This window comes from Marmota flaviventris, chromosome 4, assembly GCF_047511675.1.
Source record: "Marmota flaviventris isolate mMarFla1 chromosome 4, mMarFla1.hap1, whole genome shotgun sequence".
Lineage (NCBI taxonomy): Eukaryota > Metazoa > Chordata > Mammalia > Rodentia > Sciuridae > Marmota > Marmota flaviventris.
This window is the reverse complement of record NC_092501.1, coordinates 53,192,662-53,220,002: the sequence shown is the minus strand read 5'-3', so window position 1 is coordinate 53,220,002 and position 27,341 is coordinate 53,192,662. Positions and strand designations below refer to the sequence as shown.

Genomic DNA, 27,341 nt, shown 5'->3' with positions numbered 1-27,341 from the left:
AAATAATCTTCATAAGAAATTCAGTTAAGTGGAAAGAATTTAATACTACTTCAATATTAAAAGCTTGTCAACTAATCAAGAGAATGTGATACTGGCAAAGGGAAAGACATAGATCGGTGGAATAAAAGACTCGGAAACAGGTCCATGCAAATATGTTCAACTGCTATTTGATAAAAGTGCCAACCAATTCAACAAAAACCACCTTTGAACACATGGTGCTGGAGCAACTGGACTTCCGTAGGAATAGACTCAAAATGGACTGTAGACTCAAATGTAAAACTTCAGAAACAAACATAGGAGCTCGGCAAAAAGTTCTTAGACTTGATGCCCAAATCGCAATCAGTGAAAGGAAAATTTGTTAAGTTGGGCTTTATCAAAATCAAAAGATTGGGCTGGGGTTGCGGTTACTCAGTGGTAGAGTGTTTGCCTAGCATGCACGAGGCACTGGGTTGGATCCTCAGCACCACATAAATATAAAGATATTGTGTCCACCTAAAACTTAAGAATATTTTTTAAAAAAGATTTTGGCTTGTGAAAACTTGTGTGACGAAAATGAATAAACAAGATATAGAAAATATTTGCAAACCACACATCAAAACTGAACAGAAAGAATATACAATCTAACTAAAAAGTGGATAGAAGATAGGAACAGACTTTTCACTGAAGATATACAGATAGCCTAAAATAAGCACATGAAAGATCGTCAACATCATTAGTCAGAGAAATGCAAATTAAAACTAGTGACACATCATTATACACCCAATAGAATGGCTAAGATAAATAGTGACAAATCAAATGTTGGCAAGGATGTACAGAAACCAAATTACTCATACAGTGCTACTGGGAATGTAAAATGGTATAACTACCCTGAAAAACAATTTCATAGCTTCTTATAAGACTAAACATGAGCCAGGCGTGGCAGCACATGCCTATAACTCCAGTGACTTAGGAGGTTGAAGCAGGAGGATCATAGTTTCAGGCTAACCACAGCAACTTAGCAAGACCCTGTCTCAAAATAAAAAAAAATAAAAGGGCTGGGAAAGTAGCTTAGAGGTAAAGCATTCCTGGGTTCAATCCCCAGTACTCGGGGGCATGGGAAGCCAGGAATTAGGTAACAGAGTACAGCATCAAGACCAACATAAGCACAAGAAACTTCATTGTCAGGTTCCCAAAAATGAGCACTCACTCATTATCTAATAATCACAAATCACAAAATTTCAGGGCTGGGGTTGTGGCTCAGAGGAACAGTGCTCACCTAGCATGCATGAGGAACGGGGTTTGATCCTCAGTACCACATAAAAATAAAACAAAGATTTAAAAAAAAAAAAAGTCACACAATTCAATTATAAGGTCATTGACAGAAAACAAACACCAAAAAGTAACCACGCCTGTTTGTGACAACATTGACTTCAGAATAAAATGAAAACATCTTGAACCAAGTTTCAGCAAAATAATTTTATTTTCTAACACATGGTAAACATACACATCCAATATGTGTTCATCTTGCCCATCTCTTCACAAATGACTTTCAACCACAACTGCTTTGACATTTATGCATGTACTAAATTATCTTACTTGAAATACGAAAAATGCTTTTGGATAGGTAACATTCTGATAGGTAACATTCTGAATATATTAGACTGGTCACAGAAGAATTTGCTTTAATTAGATGAGTTCTATAAATTTAAAGCTTTGAAAAGCTACTACTTTTGCATCTAATAGTTCCAGATGAGTAGGATGCAGCAGTATCAGCTTATATTCCAGAGAAATCCCATCAGTTTTTCTGGTGATGGAACCACTTATCCACTGTATTCAGAGAAAAGAAAAACAGATCAGAATTGCTACTGAGAATCAAAATTACACACAATATACAACAATACTATACTTGCTTTAATGGATCCCACTACAGATTATCTCAACATAAATATAGTGATCTTCCTGTCTCAGCCTCCTCAGCCACTGGGATTATAGGAGTGCGCTACCATACCCAACCTAGGCTTCCTTACTCTTTTTTTTGAAATTTTTTTTTGTTGTCGTTGTTGTAAATGGACACACAACACAATGCCTTTATTTTTATGTGATGCTGAGGATCGAACTCGGGTCCCGCCCGAGCTAGGCGAGTGCTCTACCACTAAGCCACAATCCCAGCCGCAGGCTTCCTTACTCTTGATGTTAATTGTACAATGTGATTCTCAAATTTGTTTTGAAGTGGCAGAACCATTTTCTTAACAGAAAAAATAGGTTTCTAAGAGCTAAACAGGGAGAGAACCATTTTCCAGACGAAGCAGCCCGTGACCAGATGGGAACGTGGAGCCCAACCAACTCAAGGTCCCTCCCACATTGCCCATGAGGCATCTACATGGATCTCAGAGGAACACTGGGTCACATAATGCCAAGTGAAGTAAACAAGGCACAGAAAACACAAATACAGCATGATCTCATTTATGTGTAGGATCTAAAAAAAGTTGAGTTCATAGAAGCTCAGAGTGGAATGGTGGTTGCCAAGGGCCAGAGAGTGGGAGAGGGAGGATAGGGAAAGGGAGATGTTGATCCAAGGGTACAAAGTCGCAGCTAGACAGGAGGAATAAGGTAGGGATGTGCTGCACAGAATGGCAGCTGTACTACATAATGGCCCTTCCTTCCTTACATGCTAGGGATTAAACTCAGGGCCTTGAGCAGGTTAAGATCTACACTAAGCTACAGCCCCAACCCCACTGTACACTAAAAATAGATCAAACAGTATATTTTAAATGTTTTCACCCTATGAAAAAAAGTATAAGGTGACAGACTTAAGCATGATCTAATCATCCTATATTATAACATCAAAACATCATTCTGTGCTCCATATATACATGTCAGTGAAAAATAAAATATATAATTTTACATACATATACCCAATTTTTAATGATTCTACTGAAATGTAGAGCTTACCATCTGTTGGTATTGTGCAGGCAGATTCACATGGTGGTGGTAACTAAAATAAATATTAAAATGCATTAACGGGGGGAAACAACTAAAAGTATACTGCAAAATTTGAAAGAATCTTGATAAAAGGTTACCCTAATTTTTAGGTTCTAAAAATAGTTGATAATATACAGGAATAGTGCAAGTTTTACTCTTCTGCTAAGAGATACTAACATATTCAAGACTCTTGACTTTTAAAATAAAGAATAAAATATTTTATGCATATAGAATAATTTTATATATACACACACATATAAAACGTAAGCAGTGTTGGAAAAGTCAAGTTATAATAATTGATCAATGGGTTTTCCATTCCAGTTTTTCTTATTTATCTCAATGTTGTCAGGATTCATAGTAAACATGTAACAGGCTCATATTGTTGTCCCTTTTCCCTATGCTGCAAGTCAGCTAAGTCAGAGTTCCATTACTTATTGACCATGTGAGGAAAGTGCTCTACCCCCGAGCTATATCTCCAGCCCTTTTTATTTTTATTTTGAGGAAAAGTCTAACAAATTGCCTAGATTGGCCTGGAACTTGCCATCCTCCTGCCTCATATGCTACTATACCTGGCGGTTTGCCTTTTTATTAAATACTGTGATAATAATTGAAGAATTTTTTAAGTCTAAACCACAAAATTAAAAATAATACAAAAAAAAAATGACTGTTTTGATGGTTGGTTTATTATCTCCCATGACATTCTTTTCTAGTATTACAATCTGCAGTGGTACCTAAAATTAAGTAACTTCCTCAGTCCTTGCCAAAATGAAGACAAGTAAATCCATATTGGTTCTCTTGTGAAAAACGGCTTATGACAGGTAACAGGCACTTGGGTTACCGGGCACATTCTGCAGTCATTTTGATTTTTATGAATTATACTATTTTGCTGCCTGTCCAACTTACAGTTCAGTAGGATCATTCCTCAGCTTCTCCCCTTGGTCAAATATTTACCTGTGTTTATTTCTCATTTCAAGACTTCACACAATATAGGAGGTACTCAAATTATCTGTGAAAGAAGCACTTTTTTCCCCCTATTTGGCAACATATCCTTTATCACTCATCTTTTTTTAAATTTTTTTTTTTGTAATTGTAGATGGACAGCATGCTTTTATTTTATTTATTTTATCTATTTTTATGTGGTGCTGAGGATTGAACCCAGGGCCTTGCACCTGCTAGGTGAGCACTCTACCACTGAGCAACAACCCAGCTCCCATCCTCTTTTTAAAGAGGACTTTTACATACAGCATCCACAATGGCTTTGGCAGCATCAGGATCACACTTGAAGGGGCTCTCAGACACTGTTGTATTCATGCTATGAATAAAACAAAAGTAGTCAGAAGACAAAATAACAACAACAAAAAATCCTCTTAAAAGAGTTAAAAAATAAAAGTTGAAGATTTAGACCTTATGACATTCAAGTTTGGTTGGTTGAAAGCTCTCACCTATATTAAACACTCTAATTATTTTGTCAAGGTGAATTTTTCTTGTGGTTAATTTTACTCAAATATCTATAGTTCAGATTTAACAATCTGAGACTGGATACTTTCAGTTCTCACTGAAATAGCTGAGAAATACCAACTGAAACGAGAAACTTCTTTCCTAGTTGAAGAAAATGAAACAAAAATGTACCCCTGTTCCTATAAGGGCTTATGGGACATCTGAAACAAGACACTCCTGGTAAGAGTAATACCTGAACTCTACATTTCTGAAAAATAACTCATTAAAAATCTTTATAAAGTTCATAAGCTTTGATAGAGAAATTTCCACTCTGAGAGCCCAATACAAGACTGAATCTCTAAAGATGTTCCCATACTGTGAATGGTGAACCAGTGAAAAACTGGAAGTAACCAAAATGTCCACCAATAAGGGATAATGAAAAATGGTTTAACCACAAGATAGAATATTATACAGAAACAGAATGTTACACCATATTATAATGGGAAAATGCTTATAGTATGGTGTTAAATTTAAAAAGCATAAAATTAATTGTGCATGCAATATAATTATAACTATTTTTAAAAGTATTATGTACTTATATAAAGGACTAGGGAAAAACCCCTCCAAATATTAAAAGAGGTATCTGGAAAGTGTGATTCTGGGTGATTTAAAAAACAAAACAAAACAAAAAAAAAACCCCCCAAAACCACGGTCTTTTTGCTTATCTATAGTTAAATTCTTTTTATAGCATTAATACAACATAATGTGTGCATAACAAAAAATATTAAAATGAGAAATGAAATATCTGCAATTACCTGTTACCACTGATCTAAATTCCCAGTCCTTTTTATTTTGAGACAGGGTCTCACTAAGTTGCTTAGGGCCTTAATAACTGAGGCTGGCCCTGAACTTGTAATCCTCCTGCCTCAGCCTCCAGAGGTGCTGAAATTACAGGCGTGCACCACCAAACCCTGACTGTTCATTTTCACATAAATGTGTTAACTTTTCTCGGATTTTCCTCTGTTTGTGGAATTATAATATTTTCAGTTTATAGGATATTATCCTGATATAGAAGATTCTTAGGAGAATTATTTTTATACAGTAGGATTTTCTTACACTTAAAAGAAAAATCTAAGGCCACATCTATAAGATACATTCACTGTGGTACTACAAAAAAAAAAAAAATCATGCATTTAACTACATTTTAAACAATGAATAAGACTATATCCTCTTATAAACAAACTATTCCTCTACCTTTTCCCCTTCATCTTTTTTCCTATAAATAGCTTATTATTGAAGTTAATAAGTTAAGGAATCAGGCCTTTGTTATGTATTGTTTAAAAAGATAAGAAAGTGGTAAACGTCTTCTGATACATAAAAAATAATACCATTTGTAAAACTTTTTTTTTTTTTTTTTAAGAATTTCTTTAATATTTATTTTTTGGTTGTAGCTGGACCCAATACCTTTATTTGTTTATTTTTATGTGGTGCTGAGGATCAAACCCAGGGCCTTGCACGTGCTAGGCAGGTGCTCTACTGCTGAGCCACAACCCCAGCCCAGAAGTTTTTAATAATAAATTTTTTCTTTTTTTTTTTTAAATATTTATTGTTTTAGTTTTAAGTGAACACAATATCTTTATTTTATTTTTACATGGTGCTGAGAATCGAACCCAGTGCCTCATGCATGCTAGGCGAGCATGCTACCACTTGAGCCACATCCCCAGCCCTAATAATAAATTTTTCTATCTGGAATTAAATACTGATGGTAAGACAGGGGTTGTAAATTCAAATGCTGGCAGACAGAATCCAATTAAGAGTATAAAATAGGCTGGATGTAAGAAAATTGGTGCTGGGATGTTGTCCACAGAACATACACCAAGCACCTGCCTAGTTATAGCATATTTTAAAAATAAAACACCTGGATCACGATGGTGGTTGCCAGTATGCATGCTTGATTTAAGGATTATAAGGAGATAGAAATCTAGTCTTCTTTTCTTCCTTAATAGCCAGTTGGTTCAAAATCATTAATTCAAAAAATATATTTAACATATTTTTTAATCTTTATTTATTTTTACATGGTGCTGAGGATTGAACCCAGTGCTTCACACATGCAAGGCAAGTGCTCTACCACTGAGTCATAACCACAGCCTTCAAAATATATTCTGTATTATGAACTGTAAACAACATGAACCTACTATTATAATTAACACTCCTTTACACCTCGACTACCTTTGTTTTTTCTTTTTCCTGAATTTTCCTGGTTATTCTCACATGTAAATTGTTTCTAGATGAAATTGAAAGTCATTCTTTTTCCCCGCTTTGGGTACCAGGGATTGAACTCAGGGGCACTCAACCACTGAGCCCCATCCCCAGCCCTATTTTTGTATTTTATTTAGAGACAGGGGCTCACTGAGTTGCTTAGTGCCTTGCCATTGCTGAGGCTGGCTTTGAACACACGATCATCCTGTCTCAGCCTCCTAAGCCTTGGGGATTACAGGTGTGTGACACTGTGCCCAGCTCGAACAGTTTATCTTTCTATTTAACATCTTGTATATTCCTCAACAGAATCTTAAAGTTTCCCTTTCTTGGGTCTTAAAGATTCACTATTTAATCTTGGTATTTTTTTTTTATTTGTGCATGGAGTGGGGTGGTGGTAGGGAGTGGGTATTAAGGATTAAATCCAGGGGTACTCTTACCACTGAGCGACTACATACATCTCTAGTTCTTTTTAGTTTTTATTTTGAGACAGCGTCTCACCAAGTAAATTGTTAAGGCTGCCCTTGAACTTAGGTTCCTCTTGCCTTTGCCTCCCAAGTACCTGGGATTACTAGTGTGCCCAACCATGTCTGGCCATTCCCCCCCCCCCCCACCACCCAAAGGTTTTCTGGATATACAATATCATCTGCAACACTTGCTCTGCCCTTTCCAATATTCCTACACCTCATTCCATTATCTATTTCATTGATTAGTATTTTCAGAACAATAGGTAAGTGATCACAGTGGGTAGCCTCTTGAGGAAGTCCACTGTACTGTTAAGAACGCAGGTTTGGGGGACAGACAAGAGTATGAATTCTTGCTCTGACACTTATTCTGAAGTGACTGTGATTATATTATATTCAATTACCCCACACCCGGTACAGGCTCAGCAGATATTAACTGCTTCATAAACATTAGCTACTATTAGTGTTGATAAATTTGGTGTACACGGTAGACGCTGGTGTAGTTGTGATGCACCTTAAGTTTTTATATCAGAGGATACTAACCCTGCACTCATCTTTATCTTTTATATTCTGAATGCCCTGATGCCAGCAGCCTTTCCCATATACCCTCACACAGCTCTGACCTCACTGTCCTCTTTATGTTTTAGATTGTACTTGTTCAGAGTGTCCGAATTCACTTGAGCACTGACAAAACTAAGTTCTTTACCAAGTGAATGTAATAGTACAGTGTCTTACGGTTACTGAAACCCTGGGCACAAACTGGCTTGCTCTGTATTGAACATGCAGAAGAGGGGAACACTTACCAACTGATTCCTTTTCCATCCGTTTTCTTAGTCACTAATGCTTTCCAATAGTCATGAGTACTTTTAATAATATCAACTGCAAAGTCCTATAATTTAAAGAGAGATGTATTAGTTACAGTGTAGAAGTGTTTTTTTTCCATTACCATATGTCCATGCATAATTGTCACGGATTTTGTCAAATTCAGTAAAGAAGTGGGGTGCGACCATTATAAGATGAAGTTTTTTTTTTTTCATAATTAGGGATTTAAGCCAGGATTGCTTAACCATTGAGCCACATCCCCAGTCCCTTTTACTTTTTATTTTGAGACAGGATCTCACTAAGCTGCTGAGGGCCTGCTAGGTTACCAAGGCTGGCCTTGAAGTTGTAATCCTCCTATCTTAGTCTCTCAAGTCACTGGGATTAGAGGCGTGTGCCACCACGCCCAGCACGATGTGAAGTTTTTATTTTAAAAAATCATGCTGACACTATTTAAAAATTGTTTATTACTAAGAAATATGATAGACATTTCCCAAACCCTGATACTTTATTTTGAATCAGTTCTTGTGTTAAAAAATAAAGAGAACATTTAAACAAAGGTTAATAAGACACAAAGACTGTCTAAGTCTTTAGTCTTTTAATTTTTAAATGAGAATTATATGATTAAATTATAAGTCTCAATACAAACAGGCCTAAAACTACAGTTATGAATGACATATCACCTTATCTTTAAATTCAGCATTGAAAGCAAATTCATTTTCTGGTTTTCCATCAGGAACCTTGTACCTTCTAAACCAGTCCACAGTAGCTTCTAGGTAGCCGGGTTTCAGCCGTTTGACATCATTTATATCTATAGAGTATAAGGAATTTACAAGATGCATTATTATTTATGCATTCAACAAAAACATCAAATATTTACATTGACAGACCTCCCATTATGTTTTAGAGGGCAGTTCTTTACTTCGTCACACTATAAGATACTTGGGGCTCATCTTTTCATTTCCTGCTGTAGTCATAGAATCTGCCATTTCTCCCAGGATCTTAGATCCTCTTCATTGTAGAATCTGGGTGCCAGGGGAGCTCATCATCACTGAAAAGTTCTCCTAAGCCCTCCCAGCTGATAAAGAAACAGACATGTGTATACAAAGTCATGTACATACATATATTTAAAAACGTTTCTTTTGGTACTGGGGATTGAACCCAGGGGTGCTTTACCACTGAGCTACATCCCCAGACCTTTTTATTTTTTGAGACGGGGTCTCACCAAGTTGCTGAGATTGGCCTTGACCTTGCAAACTTCCTGCCTCAGTCACTAGAGTCATTGCAACTGCAGGTGTGCACCACTGCACTATGCTCTAAAAGTTATTTCTCTATGTCTCCATCTGTTTTTACATTGGGATAAATTTGGGTTCATACTGGTATCTCCAACTCTAGCCACATCTCCTTGCTTATCTATAACCTCCCACTGCAACAGGGAGAAGCCTGGTTCACCATCTTCCATCCATTTATTTAATTGCTCAGATCCAGTATTTGTTTAGTGTCTAGGCCTGTGAAGCAGCGATCCAACAGAAACAACTTTACCAACTGCAGTCCGATGCTATGTGCAGTTCTTTCTGCCTTTGGTCTTACTAATTTCACTCATCCCTAAAGCAACTAAGGTCAGGGAAGTTCTTTCATACATTTGTAATACAGTAAGATTCTTTCGATATAATCTACATTTCATCCTGGAATTGACCTTGTAAATGATTCTTTTATACTGTATATTAGATAATCTATTCTGTAAAACAAGCAATAAAATCACAAGCTTGGTAGCTTAAAATAACATGTTTATTATCTAACAGTCCTGTGGGTCGGAAGTTCCACAGTGCCACTAGGTGTCAGCAGGGCTGTGTGACCTTTTTTAATATCTTTATTTTATTTGTTTATTGTATGTGGTAGTGCCTCACACATGCTAGGCAAGCACTCTACCACTAAGCCACAACTCGGCCCAGCTGTGCACCCTTCTAAGGACTCTGGGAGAGAATCTGTTTCCTTGCATTTATCAGCTTTCGTAGACTGCCCCCTCCTCACCTCCAGCATTTTCAAGCCAGCAATGTGGCACCTCCCTGAGCTTTCTCTTGCCATCACATTGCTCTGTCAACACAGCTGGGAAAGGACGTGTGTGATGGATTAGGCCCACTTGGATACTTACTCCAGGATACATCCCCCATCCCAGGTCCTTAATGTTAATCGTGTCAGAAAGCCCACTGGCCACAGGTGACATCTTCCCAGGTTTCAGGGTTAAGAGTTGGGCATTTCTAGAGGGGGCATTATTCTGCCACTATGAAAATCTACGGGTTAGGCAAATGCACATTATCATGTATCCACCGTACAGGGCCATACAAAATAATTTTACTGCTGTGGTAGACAGACACCCATCTCTCAATTCCCAGTCTGTGAAAGTGCTGTTTCATAGCAAGGGGGGAAAATGGAGCAGATGGAATTAAGGTTGTTCATCATCTGACCTTAACACTGGGGTATTATCCCTGGTCATCTGGGTGGGTCTGACGTAATCACAGAGGTCCTTACACATAAAGAAGGAAGATGAGTCAGAGGAGCTGTGACAAGGAACTCAAGTTTGCAGTGAGAAAAAAATGGATCTTCCTCAAGGGTCCGCAGAGGAACACAGCCCTGCTGACACTTCTCCAGTGAGACCCATTTTATAAGACTAATTCAATAACCAGATAAACGGTTAGAAGTAGAAGCAAGGTTAATTACTGATACATACTACACACGTGAATGAGCTAGAAAATGGACAGTGAGTGAAAGCAGCTAGACACAAAAGGCTGCATGTTATACAAGTCTGTTTTTCCACGCCTATGGAAAAATTAACTCAAAATAAATCAAAGACTACAATGTAAAAGCTAAATTTATAAACCCATGGAAGAAAATATAAGCTCAAACCTTTATGACCTTGGATCAGGCAATGGTTTCTTAGACACAACATCAAAAACACAAGAAAAGGGCTGGGGTTGTGGCTCTGTGATAGAGTACTCGCCTAACACATACGAGGCACTGGGTTCGATCCTCAGCACCACATAAAAATAAACAGATGATTAAAAGGAAAAACTGGACTTCCATCAAAATTTAAAACTCGAGTACCTCAAAGTATACTGTTAAGAAAATGAAAGGACCAGCCACAGAATGAGAAACAGTACCACTGTTTTGATTAAAAACATGATCACACAAAAACACATATAGGATCATGGCATTGTTTATAATCACTAGAACCCAAATGTCTACACCTGGTGGACACAAACAAAATGTTAATATCCACACAATGGAACAAAATTCAGCCATAAAAAGGAGTGAGTACTGATTCAGGCAACATGAAAGAACATAGAAAACATGAAGTGAAAGCAGCCAGACGAGAATGCGTGCCATACAGGCCCATGTGCATGAAACCTCTAGAGACAAAAGTAGACCTAGTGGTTGTTAGGACCTGGGAGAAGGAGGGGAAAGGAAGTAAACTGACCTTGTGGTGGTGGTTGCACAACCTAGTGAATGTGTTAAATACCAATGAATTGTACACTTAAAAATGTTAAGATCAGGGGATGAGGTTGTGACTCAGTGGTAGAGCACTCGCCTAGCATGAGTGAGGTGCTGGGTTCAATCCTCAGCACCACATAAAAATAAAAACAAATAAAAATAAAGGTATTGTGTCCAACTACAACTAAGAAAATATTAAAAAAAAAAAAAAAAAAAAACGATAAAATCAGTCAGGTATGTAGTCAATGCTTGTAATCCCAGCAACTCCAAAAGCTGAAGCAGGAGGATGGCAAATTTGAGGCCAGTCTCAGCAATTCAGCAAAATCCTATCTCAAAAAAAAAAAAAATGAGGTTGGAAATGTAGCTCAGAGGTAGAGCACTGTTGGGTTCAATCTCCAATACTCACCTCCTAACACACAAAAAGATAATGTCAACAATACAGAATGTCCTTTTAGGGCAAAGGAAATTATCTGGAATTAGACAGTGGTGATGATCATACAACTTACTAAATACATTAAAAGAAAATCCAATAAACCCAAACAGATTTTTTTTCTTTCACAGAACAAAAGAGAAGCTTACTTTTTAGTTAATTGTCCCTCCCAAGTTCAGTTGTACAAATAACAATGCTTTGTTCCTCCATTCTTTAACAATGTGGAGTCAGGGGTTTACAATTCCAATTATAATTATGGGTAAAGTTTGGTCTTGCCTAAGAAAGTTAGAAAGACTTAATTTTCTTACCATTATAATTCGCTGCATCAGGATCATCCACGTTAATGGCAATGACTTTCCAGTCAGTTTCTCCTTCATCAATCATAGCCAATATGCCCAGAACTTTCACCCTGATTATTTCACCTCTTGCACATACCTGAGGGGCAATAATCACGGTCAGGACAGAATTACAGAATGGAAGTTTGAAACAAAGTTTTACTTGGGAGTAATAGGAAATAAGAAAGGTGTCAAATTTCTGCAAATTTACTTGAAGATTGTTCCTTGAAGTAAACTTTTAGAATTATTTATTTAAGTACTAAGAATTAAAGCCAGAGGTACTTTACCACAGAACTACATCCCTAGCCATCTTAATTTTTACTTTGAGACAGGGTCTTGCTAAGTTGTTAAGGCTGGTCTTGAACTTGTGATCCTCCTGTCTCAGCCTCCCGAGTTGCTGGGATTATAGGTGTGCACCACCTTCTCCAGCTTGAAGCAAGTTTTTAAAAGATATAAATGCTTTATCAGTCTTATTAAGGTTGAAAACAAGACCTGTAAGTCCTGTTCTCTTATAGGTCAGAAGAAAATCAGTAACATAATTCAGGATAATTAATAATACTTTTCATATTGTCTTTGTGCTGAAGAATAAGTTCACCATAATTTGTTTCAGAAACAATTTTCCTTTTTTTGACACAGGGTCTTGCTATGTGTTTCCAGGCTGGCCTTGAATTTGTGATCCTCCTGCCTCAGCCTCCTTTGTAGCTAGGATTACATGCATGTATCATTGCAGCAGACTTAGACTTTTTGAAGTAGTGGGGTTTGAACTGAGGGCCTCTTACATGCTAGGCAAGTCTCTACCACCGAGCTATTTCCCCTTTTGAAAAAAATTTTGAGATAGGGTCTTGCTAAGTTGCCAAGGCTGGTCTTGAACCTATGATTTTTCCTGCCTTTGCCTTCAGAATTGCTGGGATTACAGGCATGTAACACTACACTTAGCTTCAGATACATCTCTTAATGTGCTTTACTAAGACTGAGGCAGGAGGATCACAAGTCCGAGGTCAGCCTCAGCAATTTAGCAAGGCCCTAGGCAACTTGGCAAGCCCGTCTCAAAACACAAAATAAAAGGCAGGGAATGTAGCTCAGTGGTGAAGGACCCCTATTTTCAATCTCCAGTACCAATTTAAAAAAAGAAGTAACTTTATCAGAATTTTAGAGCAACCCTACTTAATAGAAGAATCACTATCATAAGCTTATGTGGTCCATTTGGCTGGAGTCATTTCACCGATTTCTTCAAATCATTAGGTTCAGTTTGCTTTGTACTGAGATAAAATGTGCCTCTTGGTGCCCTTCACCTATTGGCTAGCTGTCCATCTCCCAGGACACTGCAGAATATCCCCTTCTTCTACATGTACGTTCAGTCATATACACATAAATACACATTTTTTTCCAGATTAGGTTTAAATGTACAAATGGCAATGTATAAATGCTTGGAAGGAAAGAGAAACCAAGCCAAAGAGACATCACTATTTCACTAATAGTCATATACTGTATTCACAATATTTTTTAAAGCATGAATTTTGATATATTTCATTAATTTCATCTTAACACAGTAGAATAAAATGTCCAATTTCATTACCTTGCTTCCAATTTCACAAACATCAATTGGGTCATTGTCACCACAACAGCCAGTATGTTTATCATTGTGTCCTGGGTCTTCCCAAGTCTAAAAAACAAGGATTAGGGCATATCATTCTTGTATATGTTGCTGACAAAGTGGATTATGTTGACATTAACACATAACATCCCATAACTCTTTCTGCAAAAACACGCATCTTCAACTATTTTTTGCTCATTTTTAAAATTCTTTATTCACTTTAAGCATCTAAATAAGACACTAAAACAGATGTGGGTAGGCAGCAATATGAAAACAGAAATGATACTTTCTTATGTTAAAAGCATCATTGCTGACCAGGAACCACAACTAAAAAGTTTCATCAGGATTTTCTGAAGCTTAAATTCCTGGCTTGCTTTCCTTGCTAAAAGGCAAGCCAGGACCCTTGCAGAGCACCACACAAAAGAACTGAAACCTGTGCTTGTCAGGAAGTTAGGTTTGAAATGCAACTGCTGTTTTTCTTTTCTTCCTCTATCAGAGCATATTTATGACTTGGATTTGTTTGCCTATTCAGCTGACGTGAAAGCAAAAAGATAAAAATGAAGAGGGATAAATAAAGAAGACCATATCCAACAAAGCATTTCAGCAATGTTTTCCTAAAGGCACCACACTTAAATGCTAACACTAAATGAACTGAAGTACAAGGTAAGGCACTCTAGTTAGGGCAGACAACTTTGTGATTACCCAATAAGCTAGATGAGTTTGACTTATGTTCTTTCTAGTAACTTAAAATTGTTTCACAGTAGATTTCATTTAATAGACTTAATGGTGAATAGAAACAAATCACTTATCAAGAGGAAAAACTAAACTGAACAGTTAGTAAGTGCCACAGCATTAGCCTAGCTAAACCAGAATTAAATAAATGTTGTTTACTCATAACAGACTCATAATAGTGATTCTTCATTCAAATATCAAATAAGAATCTGCTGCGTACTGGCATTTTGGTAGAGATAAATTAGTAAACGATGCAAAATATACCCTTCTAGAAGGGCTAACTGCTTAAGAAAACAGGACTCCCATCATTACTTTACCACAAAGAGCTTGACCCAAAGGAGGAATTGGGACCCTAAACCTAAAAGTCAATGGCTATGAGAACTGCATGTGAGGTACTATATGCTTTATCTCTGCCAATAACTTCAGGAACTGAATATTATTAATGTCTCAGGGAGAAAGAAAAGGAGATAAGTCCAGAACCAAAAATCAGTGCTTTTAACCACCATCTTATGTTCTCTCTTTACTAGTTGTAGACTTGGGCTGGGGATACAGCTCAGTGGTAGAGTGTCTGCCTTGTACGCGTGAGGCCTCGAGTTTGATCCTCAGTAACATTCCCCTCAAAAAAGAAGTCTCTATTAGTAGACATGCCACTTAATCTGGAAAGAAAGAATGCATATACCTTATAACCAGTCCATTAAAAAAAAACAAGATATTTTGGAAAAGAATAAACTTTCAAATCTGAGTTTAAATGTTGTATTTAAATTTCAGCTAATTATGAAAAAAGGGTTTTTAAGGAAGTATTAAAATGTATTAATTACCCCTAAGTTTTTTAAGTCTACATTTTCTGAAGGTGTTTAATATATATAACTAACCACTTAAGTTAATTTTTAGTAAGTTAAAAGAGTATATTTTCAGGAAGTACATGCAAACATACCTGAGGGATGGCACCATAGTTCCAGATATACCCCTTGTAGGGGAACAAATTCGCAACATAACGGAGTTTCCCTTTTTTCACATCTTGCTTAATTGGGTTTAAAGGGTCCTTTGTAGCAATCTGAAAGATTCAAATAGATATCTGAGGAAATGAATTATGGCATGTTGTCTCCTAATTCCACTTTTAACAATTAATTTTATCCCTAACATTTTTATAATTTGGACTAACATGTTTTCGCAATTAGCCCTTAAGTGGAAAGCTTAATTAGGCAATTATCAATTACTAATTCTAGACAGCAACAACTAAAATTAGCTGGAAACACTTGAAAAAAATACCAAGATTTTTATTAAAAGGGTAAAACAAATATAATCCAATTTCATCTTTCTTTTAAAGCATTTAAAATTATTAAAATATCTGAGTGTGCTGGGAGCAGTGCACATGCCTGGAATCCCCATGGCTCAGGAGGCTGAGTCAGGAGGATCTCAAGTTCAAAGTAAGTCTCAGCAACTTAGCAAGACCCTGTATTAAAAATAAAAAATAAAAAGGGCTGGATACATGGCTCGGTGGTTAAGTGCCCTTGGGTTCAATACACACTGGTACCAAAAAAAAAAGGTATGAATGTATATTACATGCAAAACATGTTCAAAAAATTCAACAATAACAAAAAGGCAACCATGTTAGGAGTCATCAGAAGAAATTAACAAAATGCAACAGAAATTCCAGTGAGATTACTTGTAGCTGGGATGGCTAAAGAGGAGTCAAGGAAGAATTTAAGAGTAAGAGGAGGAAGTTGGTGTGGAGGCACATATCTGTAATTCTACCAATTGGAAGGCTGAGGCAGAAGACTATGGATTCAAGACCAGCCTGGGCAACTCGGTGAGACCCTGTCTCAAAATGAAAAAGAAAAAGTGCTGAGGGTACAGCTTCATGGAGAGTACCCCAGGTTCATTCCTTAGTACCAGAAAAAAGAATATAAGAAAAAAGAAAGTTTGAGAACATCAGAAGCAAAGGTGTGGGGAAGGAAAGTCTGGAGCATATTTACAAATTGTAAATGGCTAAGTTTAGTGTGAGCACAGAGAAGAGTACAGATGTTTCACCCCTAATAATACCTAATATCCTAATAATATCTAATATCTAATATCCTAAGTCTGATATTGAAGGTGAAACGTTACCTCCATTTTTGCATTAGACCAGCGTGGAACTTCAACAACCATGTGAAAGATATCCTGGAAAAACAAAGCAAAGATAAGATGACCACAGGAGCTACTTTGTCTCTTATTACCGGAAGCATGTGTGTTTCTTCGAAAGTTAAATTGTTAGTCTGAGGTCAATTTTAGCAACTTAGTAAGACCCTATCTTTAAAAAAAAAAAAAGATGGGGGATGAGAGAACATCCCTGGACTTAATCCCCAGTACAGGGTGGGAGAGAGAAACCCCTAAATCAGCCTAATTACTTGATCATACTTTAACAAAATTATACAGCTAGATTACCTACATTATTCTCCAAATTTGACTGCTTTTCAAAATCAAGGTTTGGCATTGAAGAAAAACATATTCCAAAAATGTCAGGCAAACACAGTAGTATTGTAATTAGCTAAGAGCCTTAAGTTGTGTGTGTATGTATTTACTGCCCCCCCCCCGGCTTAAATTGTTTACTGTAAAGTAGATGATTTTGGGGAGCATGCATACTTTTTCATCTCATTTTGCATACCAAGTTAAATATGGACTTGGCAGAGGCTGGGGTTGTAACTCAGTGGTAGAGCGCTTGCCTAGCCCATGTGAGGCACTGGGTTCGATTCTTAGCACCACATATAAATAAATAAAATAAAGGTCCATTGATAACTAAAAAAAGATATTAGATATTATTTAGAAAACCAATGGCAAGTCCATATTTTTTGTTTAACTAAAACCGAGCTTTAAACAGACTATTTACTTTATTACAGGTGGACACAATATCTTTATTTCATTTTTATGTGGTGTGAGGATCGAAACCAGTGCCTCAAGTGTGCTAGGCAAACACTCTACCACTTAGCCAGAACCCCAGCCCCAGACTATGATTTATAAAATTTGCAATTTTTTTTTTAGTTGTAGAGGGACATATAATATTTTTATTATTTTTTTATGTGATGTTGAGGATCGAACTAGTGCCTCACATATGCTAGGCAAGAGCTCTGCCACTGAGCTATAGCTCCGGCCTCCAGACAATGATTTTTACCAAGGAATAAAACTTGTAGTGAGTTTTTCTGTTTGCAGCCCCTAGAAGGACACAGATGAAGCTTAATCTGCAATCATTCTTTTATCAAAAATGTATCTTTAAACTGGGTGTGGTGGTGCACACCTGTAATCCCAGCAACTTGGGAGGCTGAGCAGGAGAACCATGAGTTCAAGATCACCTCTGCAATTTTGTGTAGACTATCTCAAGATCAAAAATGAAATAGGCTGGAGATGTAGCTCAATGGTAGAGCACCCCTGGGTTCAATTCCGAGTATTCCCCAACCCCCCACAAACATCTACCTTTAAGGGACTGGGGATGTAGCTCAGCAGTATAACACTTGCCTAGCATGTGGAAGGCCCTGGGTTCAATTCCCAGCCCCACCAAAGGGAAAAAGAAAATGAAAATTAGAGCTGAGTGATAGACCTAGCTATTCAGAAGAGTGAGCTAAGAGGATCTCATTTGTACCCCAGAGTTTGAGACCAATTTGGACAACATGGTGATATTCCACTAAAAATAAATAAATAGGGCTGGCACTGTAGCTCAGTGGTAGCCCAACGTCTTGCATGCATGAGAACCTGGGCTCAACCTATGAATGAATAAAATGAAATGAAAATTACTTACACAACTTTTTAGAAATACCCCTCTGCTATTTTGCATGAAAAGACAAGGCTGATAAACTATCAGGGAATAAGTCAAAGGTATCAAGTCAGAAATCACCTTGCTGTTGTTTTTAAACAAGCAGAAAAGCAACACATTGTGTACATTCTGCCAAGCCTCCTGATGCCTATGGAATACCATATAAAGCCAATAAAATAGAGATTTCACTTAAATCTGGGACTGAATGAACCACTCTTTTCCTATATCCCTATTAAGTAATAACTAGATGGTTTAGAAAATGTAACAATTGTTCATGGGTAGGAAGCCTCAGGACCAACCTCTGGTTAAATTTCACTTTGTCCACTGTAAGTTTTCAAGAACTATATTTATCTAGTATCACGTCTTAGCTATGAAAAGGAAAGATCTGTAAACTATGTCAGGGATTTAAAAGTTTTCATGAGCAATATCTTAAAGATTCACAAGGGGGAGCTATTACCACATGAAAGTTCAACTAAGTAGCGGTTATTTTTTTATTTTTGTTTTTTGATACTGAGTATTGAACCCAGGAGTGCTGCATCCCTCATGACTTGTGATCTGTTTACAACACTAGATCTAAAGCCTAGTGAACATGACACACTATATCATAGATTTATACAAGTAGCTGAAATAAGCATTTTCAAGTTGACTCATGATTTATTTCTCTAGAAAACTTCAGACAGAAATCAAGTAAAGGCCAGACCTGAAAAGAAACACAAATATCACCCTCTGATCCCACCACTCTCATTTTTTTTAAGTACTTTTTTACTTGTCAATGTACCTTTATTTTACTTATTTATATGTGGTGCTGAGACTCGAACCCAGTGCCTCACACATGCTGGGCAAGCACTCTATCACTGAGTGACAACCCCCAGCCCCCCACCACTCATTTTTTAATGTTTTCAGTAAAAGTAAGACAGTGGTGGTTGTAGAAAGAATATTTTTCTAAAACCATCTAGAGATTCGATATAAAGAAGCTAATACCAAATGAGTAGCTTTATACTTTTTTTGAATTTCAGATGTACAAAATCCCTATCAGAGAGCTCACATAGGGGCTGGGGCTGTAGATAAGTGGTAGAGTGCTTGCCTAGTATGTGTGAGGCACTGGGTTCAAATCTCCATACGAGATATAAATAAATAAAACAAAGGTTCATCAACAATTAAAAAAGAGTTCACATAGGTAATAAGGAAATGATCCAGCCCCATAATGGTTTTGAAAAGGTGCATCAGGTTTTTCATCATTCCAAGAATATTTTACCTTATTCAGTGATCACTGAGCAACAATGGCTCTTAACAGTGACTTTTCAGTTTAGGCATCAAAGTTGGTTTTATGATTATAGAAGGATATTCTCTCCAGTTGTTAAAAATAAATGGATTCCTAAATTATTTAATTGACAAATGACAGTCTATTTTAGAAGCTAATGGAAAGAAATATGATGAACAAAGTTTATACTACTGTGCCCTATTTAGAATTGTAACAGCAACTGAAAACATGTCAACCCCCGCCCCCCCCACCCACACACACACACACACACAAATTTTTTGCTCAAAGATTGTGTTAACAGGGCTGGGATTGTGGCTCAACGGTAGAGCGCTCACCTAGCTCGTGCGAGGCCCTGGGTTCGATCCTCAGCACCACATAAAAATATATAAAATAATGTGTCCAACTAGAAAACAAAAAGATCGTGTCAACAGTCCAGAGGAAGATGATTTAACCTATTTAAAAAAAAAAAACAAAAAAAAAAACCATACATACACAAGACTTTCAGTAATACTGGCCAAGTACCCTTATCCAAAATGCTTGGAACCAAAAGCATTTGATTTCAGGTTTTGGGATTCTCGAACAGTTACATAGACTCTACTAGTTGAGTATCCCTAATCCAATTCTATTGCTCTGAACATGAAACATTTTGAGCATTCAAAGTTTCAGATTCTGGGCTGGGATTGTGGCTCAGTGGCAGAGCTTTTGCCTCTCATGTGTGAGACACTGGGTTTGATTCTCAGCACCACATAAAAATAAAATCAATAAATAAAGGTCCATCAACAACTAAAAAAAAAAAAAGTTTCAGATGCTCAACCTGAACTTTGTTATTGTGCAATTACAAAGATTTCTTGCTTATGGCAGTCAAACAACCCTGATAGTTAGAAATACACCCTGCCATGTGTACCAACACAGAGTAGTAACTTAATCCTCCAAGTCTTAACTAAGAATAAACACCTACTTTTCCCCTTCAGATAACTTCAGAATTACTAAATTTTGAAAACAGATATTCTAACGGTAATTTATTTTCTCCCTCTTGCTTGATTTTTTTTAATAAAAAGAGCCTACATTTCTAGTTATCAACATTTTTATCATTTGCAATGACTAACTAGAACCTTTCCCAAGAAAAATGCACAACTGCCCCAAAACTGCAGAAAATAAAAAGTTTCTAAAAACATCAACCTATTTGATTAGAAGCTTGACCTTTTTGGGGGGGAATAAGAGACAGTTCCATATTTACATAAACTACTGTATGTTCCCAACAAGTTTAGGAAAAACAAAGATGCTACATAGTCAGAACTGGTTTTTAACATGAACATTTAAGGTCCATGGACTAGGAAAACACCACACTTCTAAAATTATAATATCAAGTCATGATATATGAGCACTTTGTATCTTTATCTACTCAGTGTTCATATTATTTACCATGTCCTGGGATTTTTAAATTCCTGGTATCTTAGAAGTTCTTAGAAGATATTCCTGAGCCACAGGTACATGTGTATATATTATATATATATATATATTTTAATTTTTTTAGTTGTCAATGAACCTTTATTTTATTTATGTATATGAGGTGCTGAGAATTGAACCAGTGCCTTGCATATGCTAGGCAAGCGCTCTACCACTGAGCCACAACCCCAGTCTCAGGTACTTTTATATATGATCCCCAAACAAAGGCAGAGCAAAGGGAGTTCATACAAAAATATATATATATATATCCAGCGATTCCTTGCCTTCACCTACTCTACCCACTACATTTGGACATAAAACACCTGAGTCATAACAACTTCCAGGCCTGGCTAACTTGACAACCTAATGGCATAACCAAATTGGATGTTACCCACATTGAAAGATCCTGATATGCAGTACAATATACAAGCCTTTGGACATTTTTCTTTAGTAGAGTTATGTTAAAGGTACATCTTTACTGTTAGTGACATTCCCTCATTACCTCAAAGACTTACCATACTAGAGATAAAGATTATGACCACACACGCAAAAATATATCACGTAAACTTAATCACATTGGAATTGGAGAGGAAAAGAAAGAAAAAGGAAAGGAGAAAGGAAACTTTTGGGGGTAGGTAATAATCCAAAATTAACCCGTATTGCCCACACCTATGTTTGTGTTTTCAACAACTTCCCTGAAAACAAAAGAGCTTCGTCCAGCTTCTCAAGGAGGAATCAGAAGCAACAAGGTCCTTAGATTCTGGACAACTGCAGAAATCCAGAGCTCACACGTCTGAGCCAGCACAGGGTGGCAGAGGGTAGAGGCTTCCTAAGTAACCATACCACAGATACAAGCAACCCCATTCAAGACTTCAGTGTCACAGGGTAACTGAGTAAAGATGTTTTGTACAACACCAAAAGGTCATCTCAGTTTCCTATCTTGGAATATTTGAAGCAGCAATAAGAGCAGGTACTATGACTTCTATGATCATTCTGTTCTTGGCTAGAACACTGTCTAATTATTTATGAACACCAAAAATCAATTATGTGTAAAGTGGTTTCCTTTCTGAGCTCACCTGCATGCAAAGGTACCTCTTCATTATTCACAATGGTCGGAGTCGTTACCATGAAGTTCTTTATGTAGGATGTAAATACTATTATTCAACAAATGGATAGGTCAAACCAACCAAATGAGACCAATTCAAGAGGTGGGGAGGAATCAGTAATTCATCAGCTCTCAGGAAATCAGATGCAACAAACCGAGTTTCTGAATAGATAAAATTTTGAGTCTTCTACAGGAAAACACATGCCAATTAGAGGTCCCTCCTGTATAACTATGGCACATAACTGTCTTGGGGCTCTGTGCTCTATTGTCTCCAACTGGGGCCTAGTTCAGGCAGGCTCCTCTGAAGCAACACATGAAATGGATTTTCTGCCAGTGCCTAAGTGTCAACAGGGAACTTAAGCAAACTTCCTGCCAGAAGAACAGTACAATATATTTGTCTATTCCTAAGAGTCAAGCCCAGAAAACAGTAAGACTGAGCATACACAGGGAAAAAATTTCATCTATTATTCTACACATGCATCGCAATGTGACATTCACATGTAGTCTGGATCAACACTAAGCCAAGGAAGGTCAGTAGCCTATGTGGCTTTTATAACTCAAACTCCTTCTTGAAGAAAAAAAAGAAATATGAAATGTATAAAACCAGATATATGTCCTGTGTCAAGTTCCTGGACACAGTACAAACTCCTCCGGCTGCAAAGGAGGCTAAAAACAAAAAAACCTGGGTTTTTTGGTGTGTGTGTGTGTTGCTGGGGATTGAACCCAGTGCCTTAAGCATACAAGGCAAGCACTCTACAAACTGAGCTATATCCCCAGCACTCCCCGCTTTTTAACATAACTAAAGTTGTGAAAATATGCGTTGAGGATACAGCTCAGTGGTAATCACTTGCCTAGAATGTGTAAGTAAGGCCCTGGGTTCTATCCCTAACCCCACAAAAACAAAAAAGTCACTGGTTAATCCTACTACCCAAGGATTATAAACTTTTTTTTTTTTTTATATTTATTTTTTAGTTGTACACAACACCTTTATTTTGTTTATTTTTATGTGGTGCTGAGGATCGAACCCAGGGCCTCACACGTGCTAGACGAGCGCTCTACCGCTGAGCCACAACCCCAGCCCTAAAGTTTTTAATATATATCTAGTTGTAAATATTTTTCCTAGAAAAGTAAAGATTCTTATTAATTTATGGTAAACATACCAATCTACTAAATCTCCAGCTCATTGGGTACATGTAAGAACAGATCACTAGTGAGGCCTGGTGGTGCACACCTATAATCCCAGAGACTCACCAGGCTGAGGCAGGAGGATTTTTAGTTCAAAGCCAGCCTCCGCAACTTAGTGAGGTGTTAAACAACTCAGTGAGACCCTGTCTCTAAAATAAAATATATAAAAAAGGGCTGGGGATGTGGCTCAGTGGTTAAGTGCTTCTGGGTTCAATTCCTGGTACCAAAATAAATAAACAAACATTATAGTCAAGATTTTGTGCTAGAGTAATGAAGTACTAAGATTTTAGTTCTAAACACACAAAGACCAATGTGATTTTTTTATTTAATAAAGCACCCTAAAAAACTCTGCCTCTATTCCGCTAACCTTTCCCAACATGTAGTTGCTTCTTTAACTGAATAATCTGGTTTTAAGTCTGATTTCTTGCCAGGCACGGTGGCACACACTTGTGATCCCAGATATTTGGAAGGCTGAAACCTCAGGAGGCTCAGAAGTTCAAGGTCAACCTGAACAAGTTAGTGAAACTTTGTGTCAAAAATGAAATCAGAGCTGGGGCTGTAGCTTACTGGTAGAGTGCTTGCCTAGAGTGTGTAAGGCACCAGGTTTGATCCTCAGAACCACTTACAAATAAATAAATTAATTAAATAAAGGCACTCTACCCATCTACAACTACAAAAAAGATTTTAAAAAAGAAAAAGAGTTGGGGATAGTACAGTGGTAGGACAGACTTATTTTTTATTTAGTCAATAAACTTAATTTTTTTTTTTTTTTAGTTGTAGATGGACACAATATCTTTATTTATTTTTATGTGGTTACAAGGATCAAACCCAGTGCCTCACAAGTGTGAGGCAGGCACTCTTAACACTGAGCTACAGCCCCAGCTCCTAGTCAATAAACTTTTAACTAAGCACAACAAGACATTTTAAACATTTGTTAGAAACAATCCATATGTAGAAATAGCTGATCTGAGTAAAAGACCATGTTCAAATGACAGGGATACCTTACCTTATCTGCATAAATTGGAATATCATGAAATGGAGATATATATTGTCCTTTTTCATTTTCTGCAAAATAAATTTAAAAGGTTATTACTGTGGTTATATTGCCAAATGCATGAAGTACACATTTTTGTTTTTATTTTATTTTCTGGTACTGGAGATTAAACCCAGCCCTTTTTTTATTTTGAGACAATGTCTCAATACGTAGTTGAGGCTGGCCTGGAAGTGATCTTCCTGTCTCAGCCTCTGGAGTTGCTTATATTAAGGACTGAAGTACATATTTTTGAATATCAAAATTTTATTCCCACATCCAAACAAAATAATCTAGTTGTGTATTTCATTTTTCTTGAGCTTCCTCCCAGACTATTTTTACCCAATGCACTCTGTAGGCATGTAACAGGCAGGAACACCTATTACAAGAACAGGAACTGCCTTGCATCCCCTAAATCTAGCACTGCTTAGTATACAAAAGATGATCAATTTTTTTTTCTTTTACTCATCTTGTATCACTCACATGTATACATAACTTTTATAAAAAAAAAACCTGGAGAAGGGCGCTTAGATGCTAAATTATAAATCATGTTGCTTTAAGTGATGTTTTAAGATGGCTATCTTAAATAATGGCTTTTAAGACTAATCAAGTTGCAACAACTCTTTGCAGGTAATTTCTAAACTCTAGAGACTCAACTATCCAAAAGTCATTTTTTAAAATGTCCCCAGGACTGAGGATGTATCTCAATGGTAGAGGACTTGCCTAGCCTAGCTGTGTGTAAGAACCTTCAAGCACCACAAGCAAACAAATAACCACACATACACCCTTTTCACTATTCTGTTCTTAGAAGATCTAACAGTCCATCCACATTGAATCTCATCAAGTTTAAAAAACAAAGTGGAACAGAAAAACTTGTGACTGTCCAGAATCCTGTAGGGGTCTCTTCAGAGTCAATTGTGACTTCACAGCCTTTCAGACCCTTAACAGTGTTGTGTTTTGTTTTTTGTACTGGGGATTGAACAAGGGGCACTTTACCACTGAGCTATAACCCATTTCCCGTCCTGTTTTTTGTTGTTGTGTTTTTTTTTGTTTGTTTGTTTGTTTTGAGATAGGGTCTAACTAAGTTGCTTAGGTCTTGCTAAATTGCTGAGGTTCACCTCAAACTTGCAATCTTCCTGCCTCAGCCTCCCAAATCACTGAGATTACTGGCAGGCACCATAATACCCAGAACACTTAGAAGTTTTAACAAATGTAACGTAAAGGTAAAAAACTTTACTTTCCATATTAAGGAAAGAAGCTAAGAAATCTAATTTACAAAAAGCACGTGAAATTAATTACATAGTTCTAGCCAGGCATGGTGGAACACACCTATAAATACCAGCAGCTCAGGAGGCTGAAGCAGGAGGATTGCCAGTTCAAAGCCAGCATCAGCAACTCACAGGCCCTAAGGAATTCAGTGTTATACCCTGTCTCTAAATAAAACACCAAAAGCGCTGGGATGTGGCTCAGTGGTTAAGTGCCTCTGGGTTCTATCCCTGGTACAAAAAAAAAAAAAAATTACATAATTATTTCTTAAATTCTAGAGAGCTCCATTTTATAGTTTACTTTAGTCAGGGTGAACTACCTTAACAACCACTCACTCACTGTCAATACACAACCTAAGTAAAAACACTGTTGTCTGTTCTGCCTATGTAGTCTGAAGATAATTCTCAGTTGATCCCCTCACCTCGAAACCAGTCACTTCTCTAAGCCTATTCTATAGGGAAATTCTGAAGCCAACACTTCTCAGTGAACTATTAGCCAAAAATTCCAGCACTGTCCTGGCTGCTTAACTCTGACATTGAATAAAATGGGGAGTCCCACCCTTCCGGGATTTTATCTGATGGTTTAATCTTCAACTAGACATGTAAGCTTTAGGGCTCACTTTCCTTTTCCTTTCAAACCAGGCTACGTTTTGCCAGGTGCTTTGTTCATTCTTTCAGTACTCCCTTCCCTGCCCTTCATGCACTAACTCAAGAGCTCTCTGCACCTGCCCATTTCCTTTACATAAAACTGAAAAGAGGTTAAAATAGAAGCGACTTTGGTGACAGTTTTCTGACGCCTCCGTTAAAGCCATTTATCTATTCCTAGTATCTGAGGGTGGGAGGGTAAGATCAAGATAAATCCGGGTAGCTTTCCAGTACCAGCAAGGAATAAGGTGGTGCGCCCTGGCAACCTGCTCGCTTCTCAATGCAGGACTTGGGATGGGTATCCTAGGATGCCGACCCCGCACCCGAATATAAACTTGGCACTTGCTCACTCGTGTTCCCCAGATTGACGTCACCTGTCTAGCTGGAGCTGCACTCTTTCTGTTTCAGAAGGAGCATTCCTAGCATCAGCGCTACGGGAAAACACGCGGTGCGAGAGCCAGGAGAGCGAACTCCGAGGATGGGTCGTGCGTCACCCGGGTCTCAGTTTCCTAGTCCGTAAACGAGGACGACTACTTGACCCGGCTCAGCGCCTACAATCTGGGCTAGGGCGGAGGGATAAAGGTCTTCGGGCGGTCACCGCCCTCGGTCCCCGCAATCCTCTTACGGGGATTGTTTTACCTCCAGGCACCTTTCTAGGGTGACTCAGTGGATTCTTTCCCATCTGACCCTGCCGGAGCCCGAACCTGCAAAACTAGCCGGGCCCGGATGTGGGTCCCGCCGAGCAGGTTAAATGGGAAGCCTCCTCCGTCAAGAGGGGGATGGCCAGAAGGCGAATCTTGTCCCTCCCGCCAAGACGTGGGGACGCGCCCGAGGAGCCCGGCCCGCGCCGCAGACCAGGGGCCGAGAGCGGGCCGCAGCGAGGCCGGGAATGAATGGGCGGCCGGGGGGAGGGAGGCGGCGCAGGCCGCGAACACTCACTGAGGAAGACTCGGTACTCGAGGGTAAAAGGCGCCGCGCGCTCCTCGCTGCTGAAACCGCTCATGGTGCCGGAGACAATTGACCGCCACCGCCACAGTCAACCGCCTGCACGCGGCGCCGAATGACAAGGAGAGAGCTAGCGCCTGCGCACCGCGAAGGCTGGA

At 38.0% G+C, this 27,341-nt stretch overlaps 1 protein-coding gene across 1 annotated transcript; it reads right to left on the bottom strand.

The window, feature by feature from the left end:
* Nucleotides 1-1,440: 1,440 nt before the first annotated feature.
* Ppa1 (inorganic pyrophosphatase 1) lies at nucleotides 1,441-27,341 on the bottom strand. Its single transcript, XM_027931210.2, has 11 exons — nucleotides 27,178-27,341; nucleotides 24,305-24,363; nucleotides 16,624-16,677; nucleotides 15,452-15,571; nucleotides 13,768-13,854; nucleotides 12,165-12,291; nucleotides 8,621-8,748; nucleotides 7,922-8,007; nucleotides 4,204-4,273; nucleotides 2,932-2,974; nucleotides 1,441-1,806 (listed from the first exon to the last, which is right to left on the bottom strand). Exons 1-11 carry the CDS (start codon nucleotides 27,239-27,241, stop codon nucleotides 1,775-1,777), a joined length of 870 nt encoding a protein of 289 aa, XP_027787011.1. The 5' UTR covers nucleotides 27,242-27,341; the 3' UTR covers nucleotides 1,441-1,774.

Bases quoted from the DNA above. Each gene is read 5' to 3' on its own strand.
- Ppa1 (XM_027931210.2), bottom strand. From the start codon at position 27,241: ATGAGCGGTTTCAGCAGCGAGGAGCGCGCGGCGCCTTTTACCCTCGAG. The intron at 13,855-15,451 runs GTATGTTTGCAT...CTTGTTTTTTAG, and splicing joins ACTATGGTGCCATCCCTCAG to ACTTGGGAAGACCCAGGACA. The intron at 1,807-2,931 runs GTAAGCTCTACA...CTCTGAATACAG, and splicing joins CTGCACAATACCAACAGATG to TGGATAAGTGGTTCCATCAC.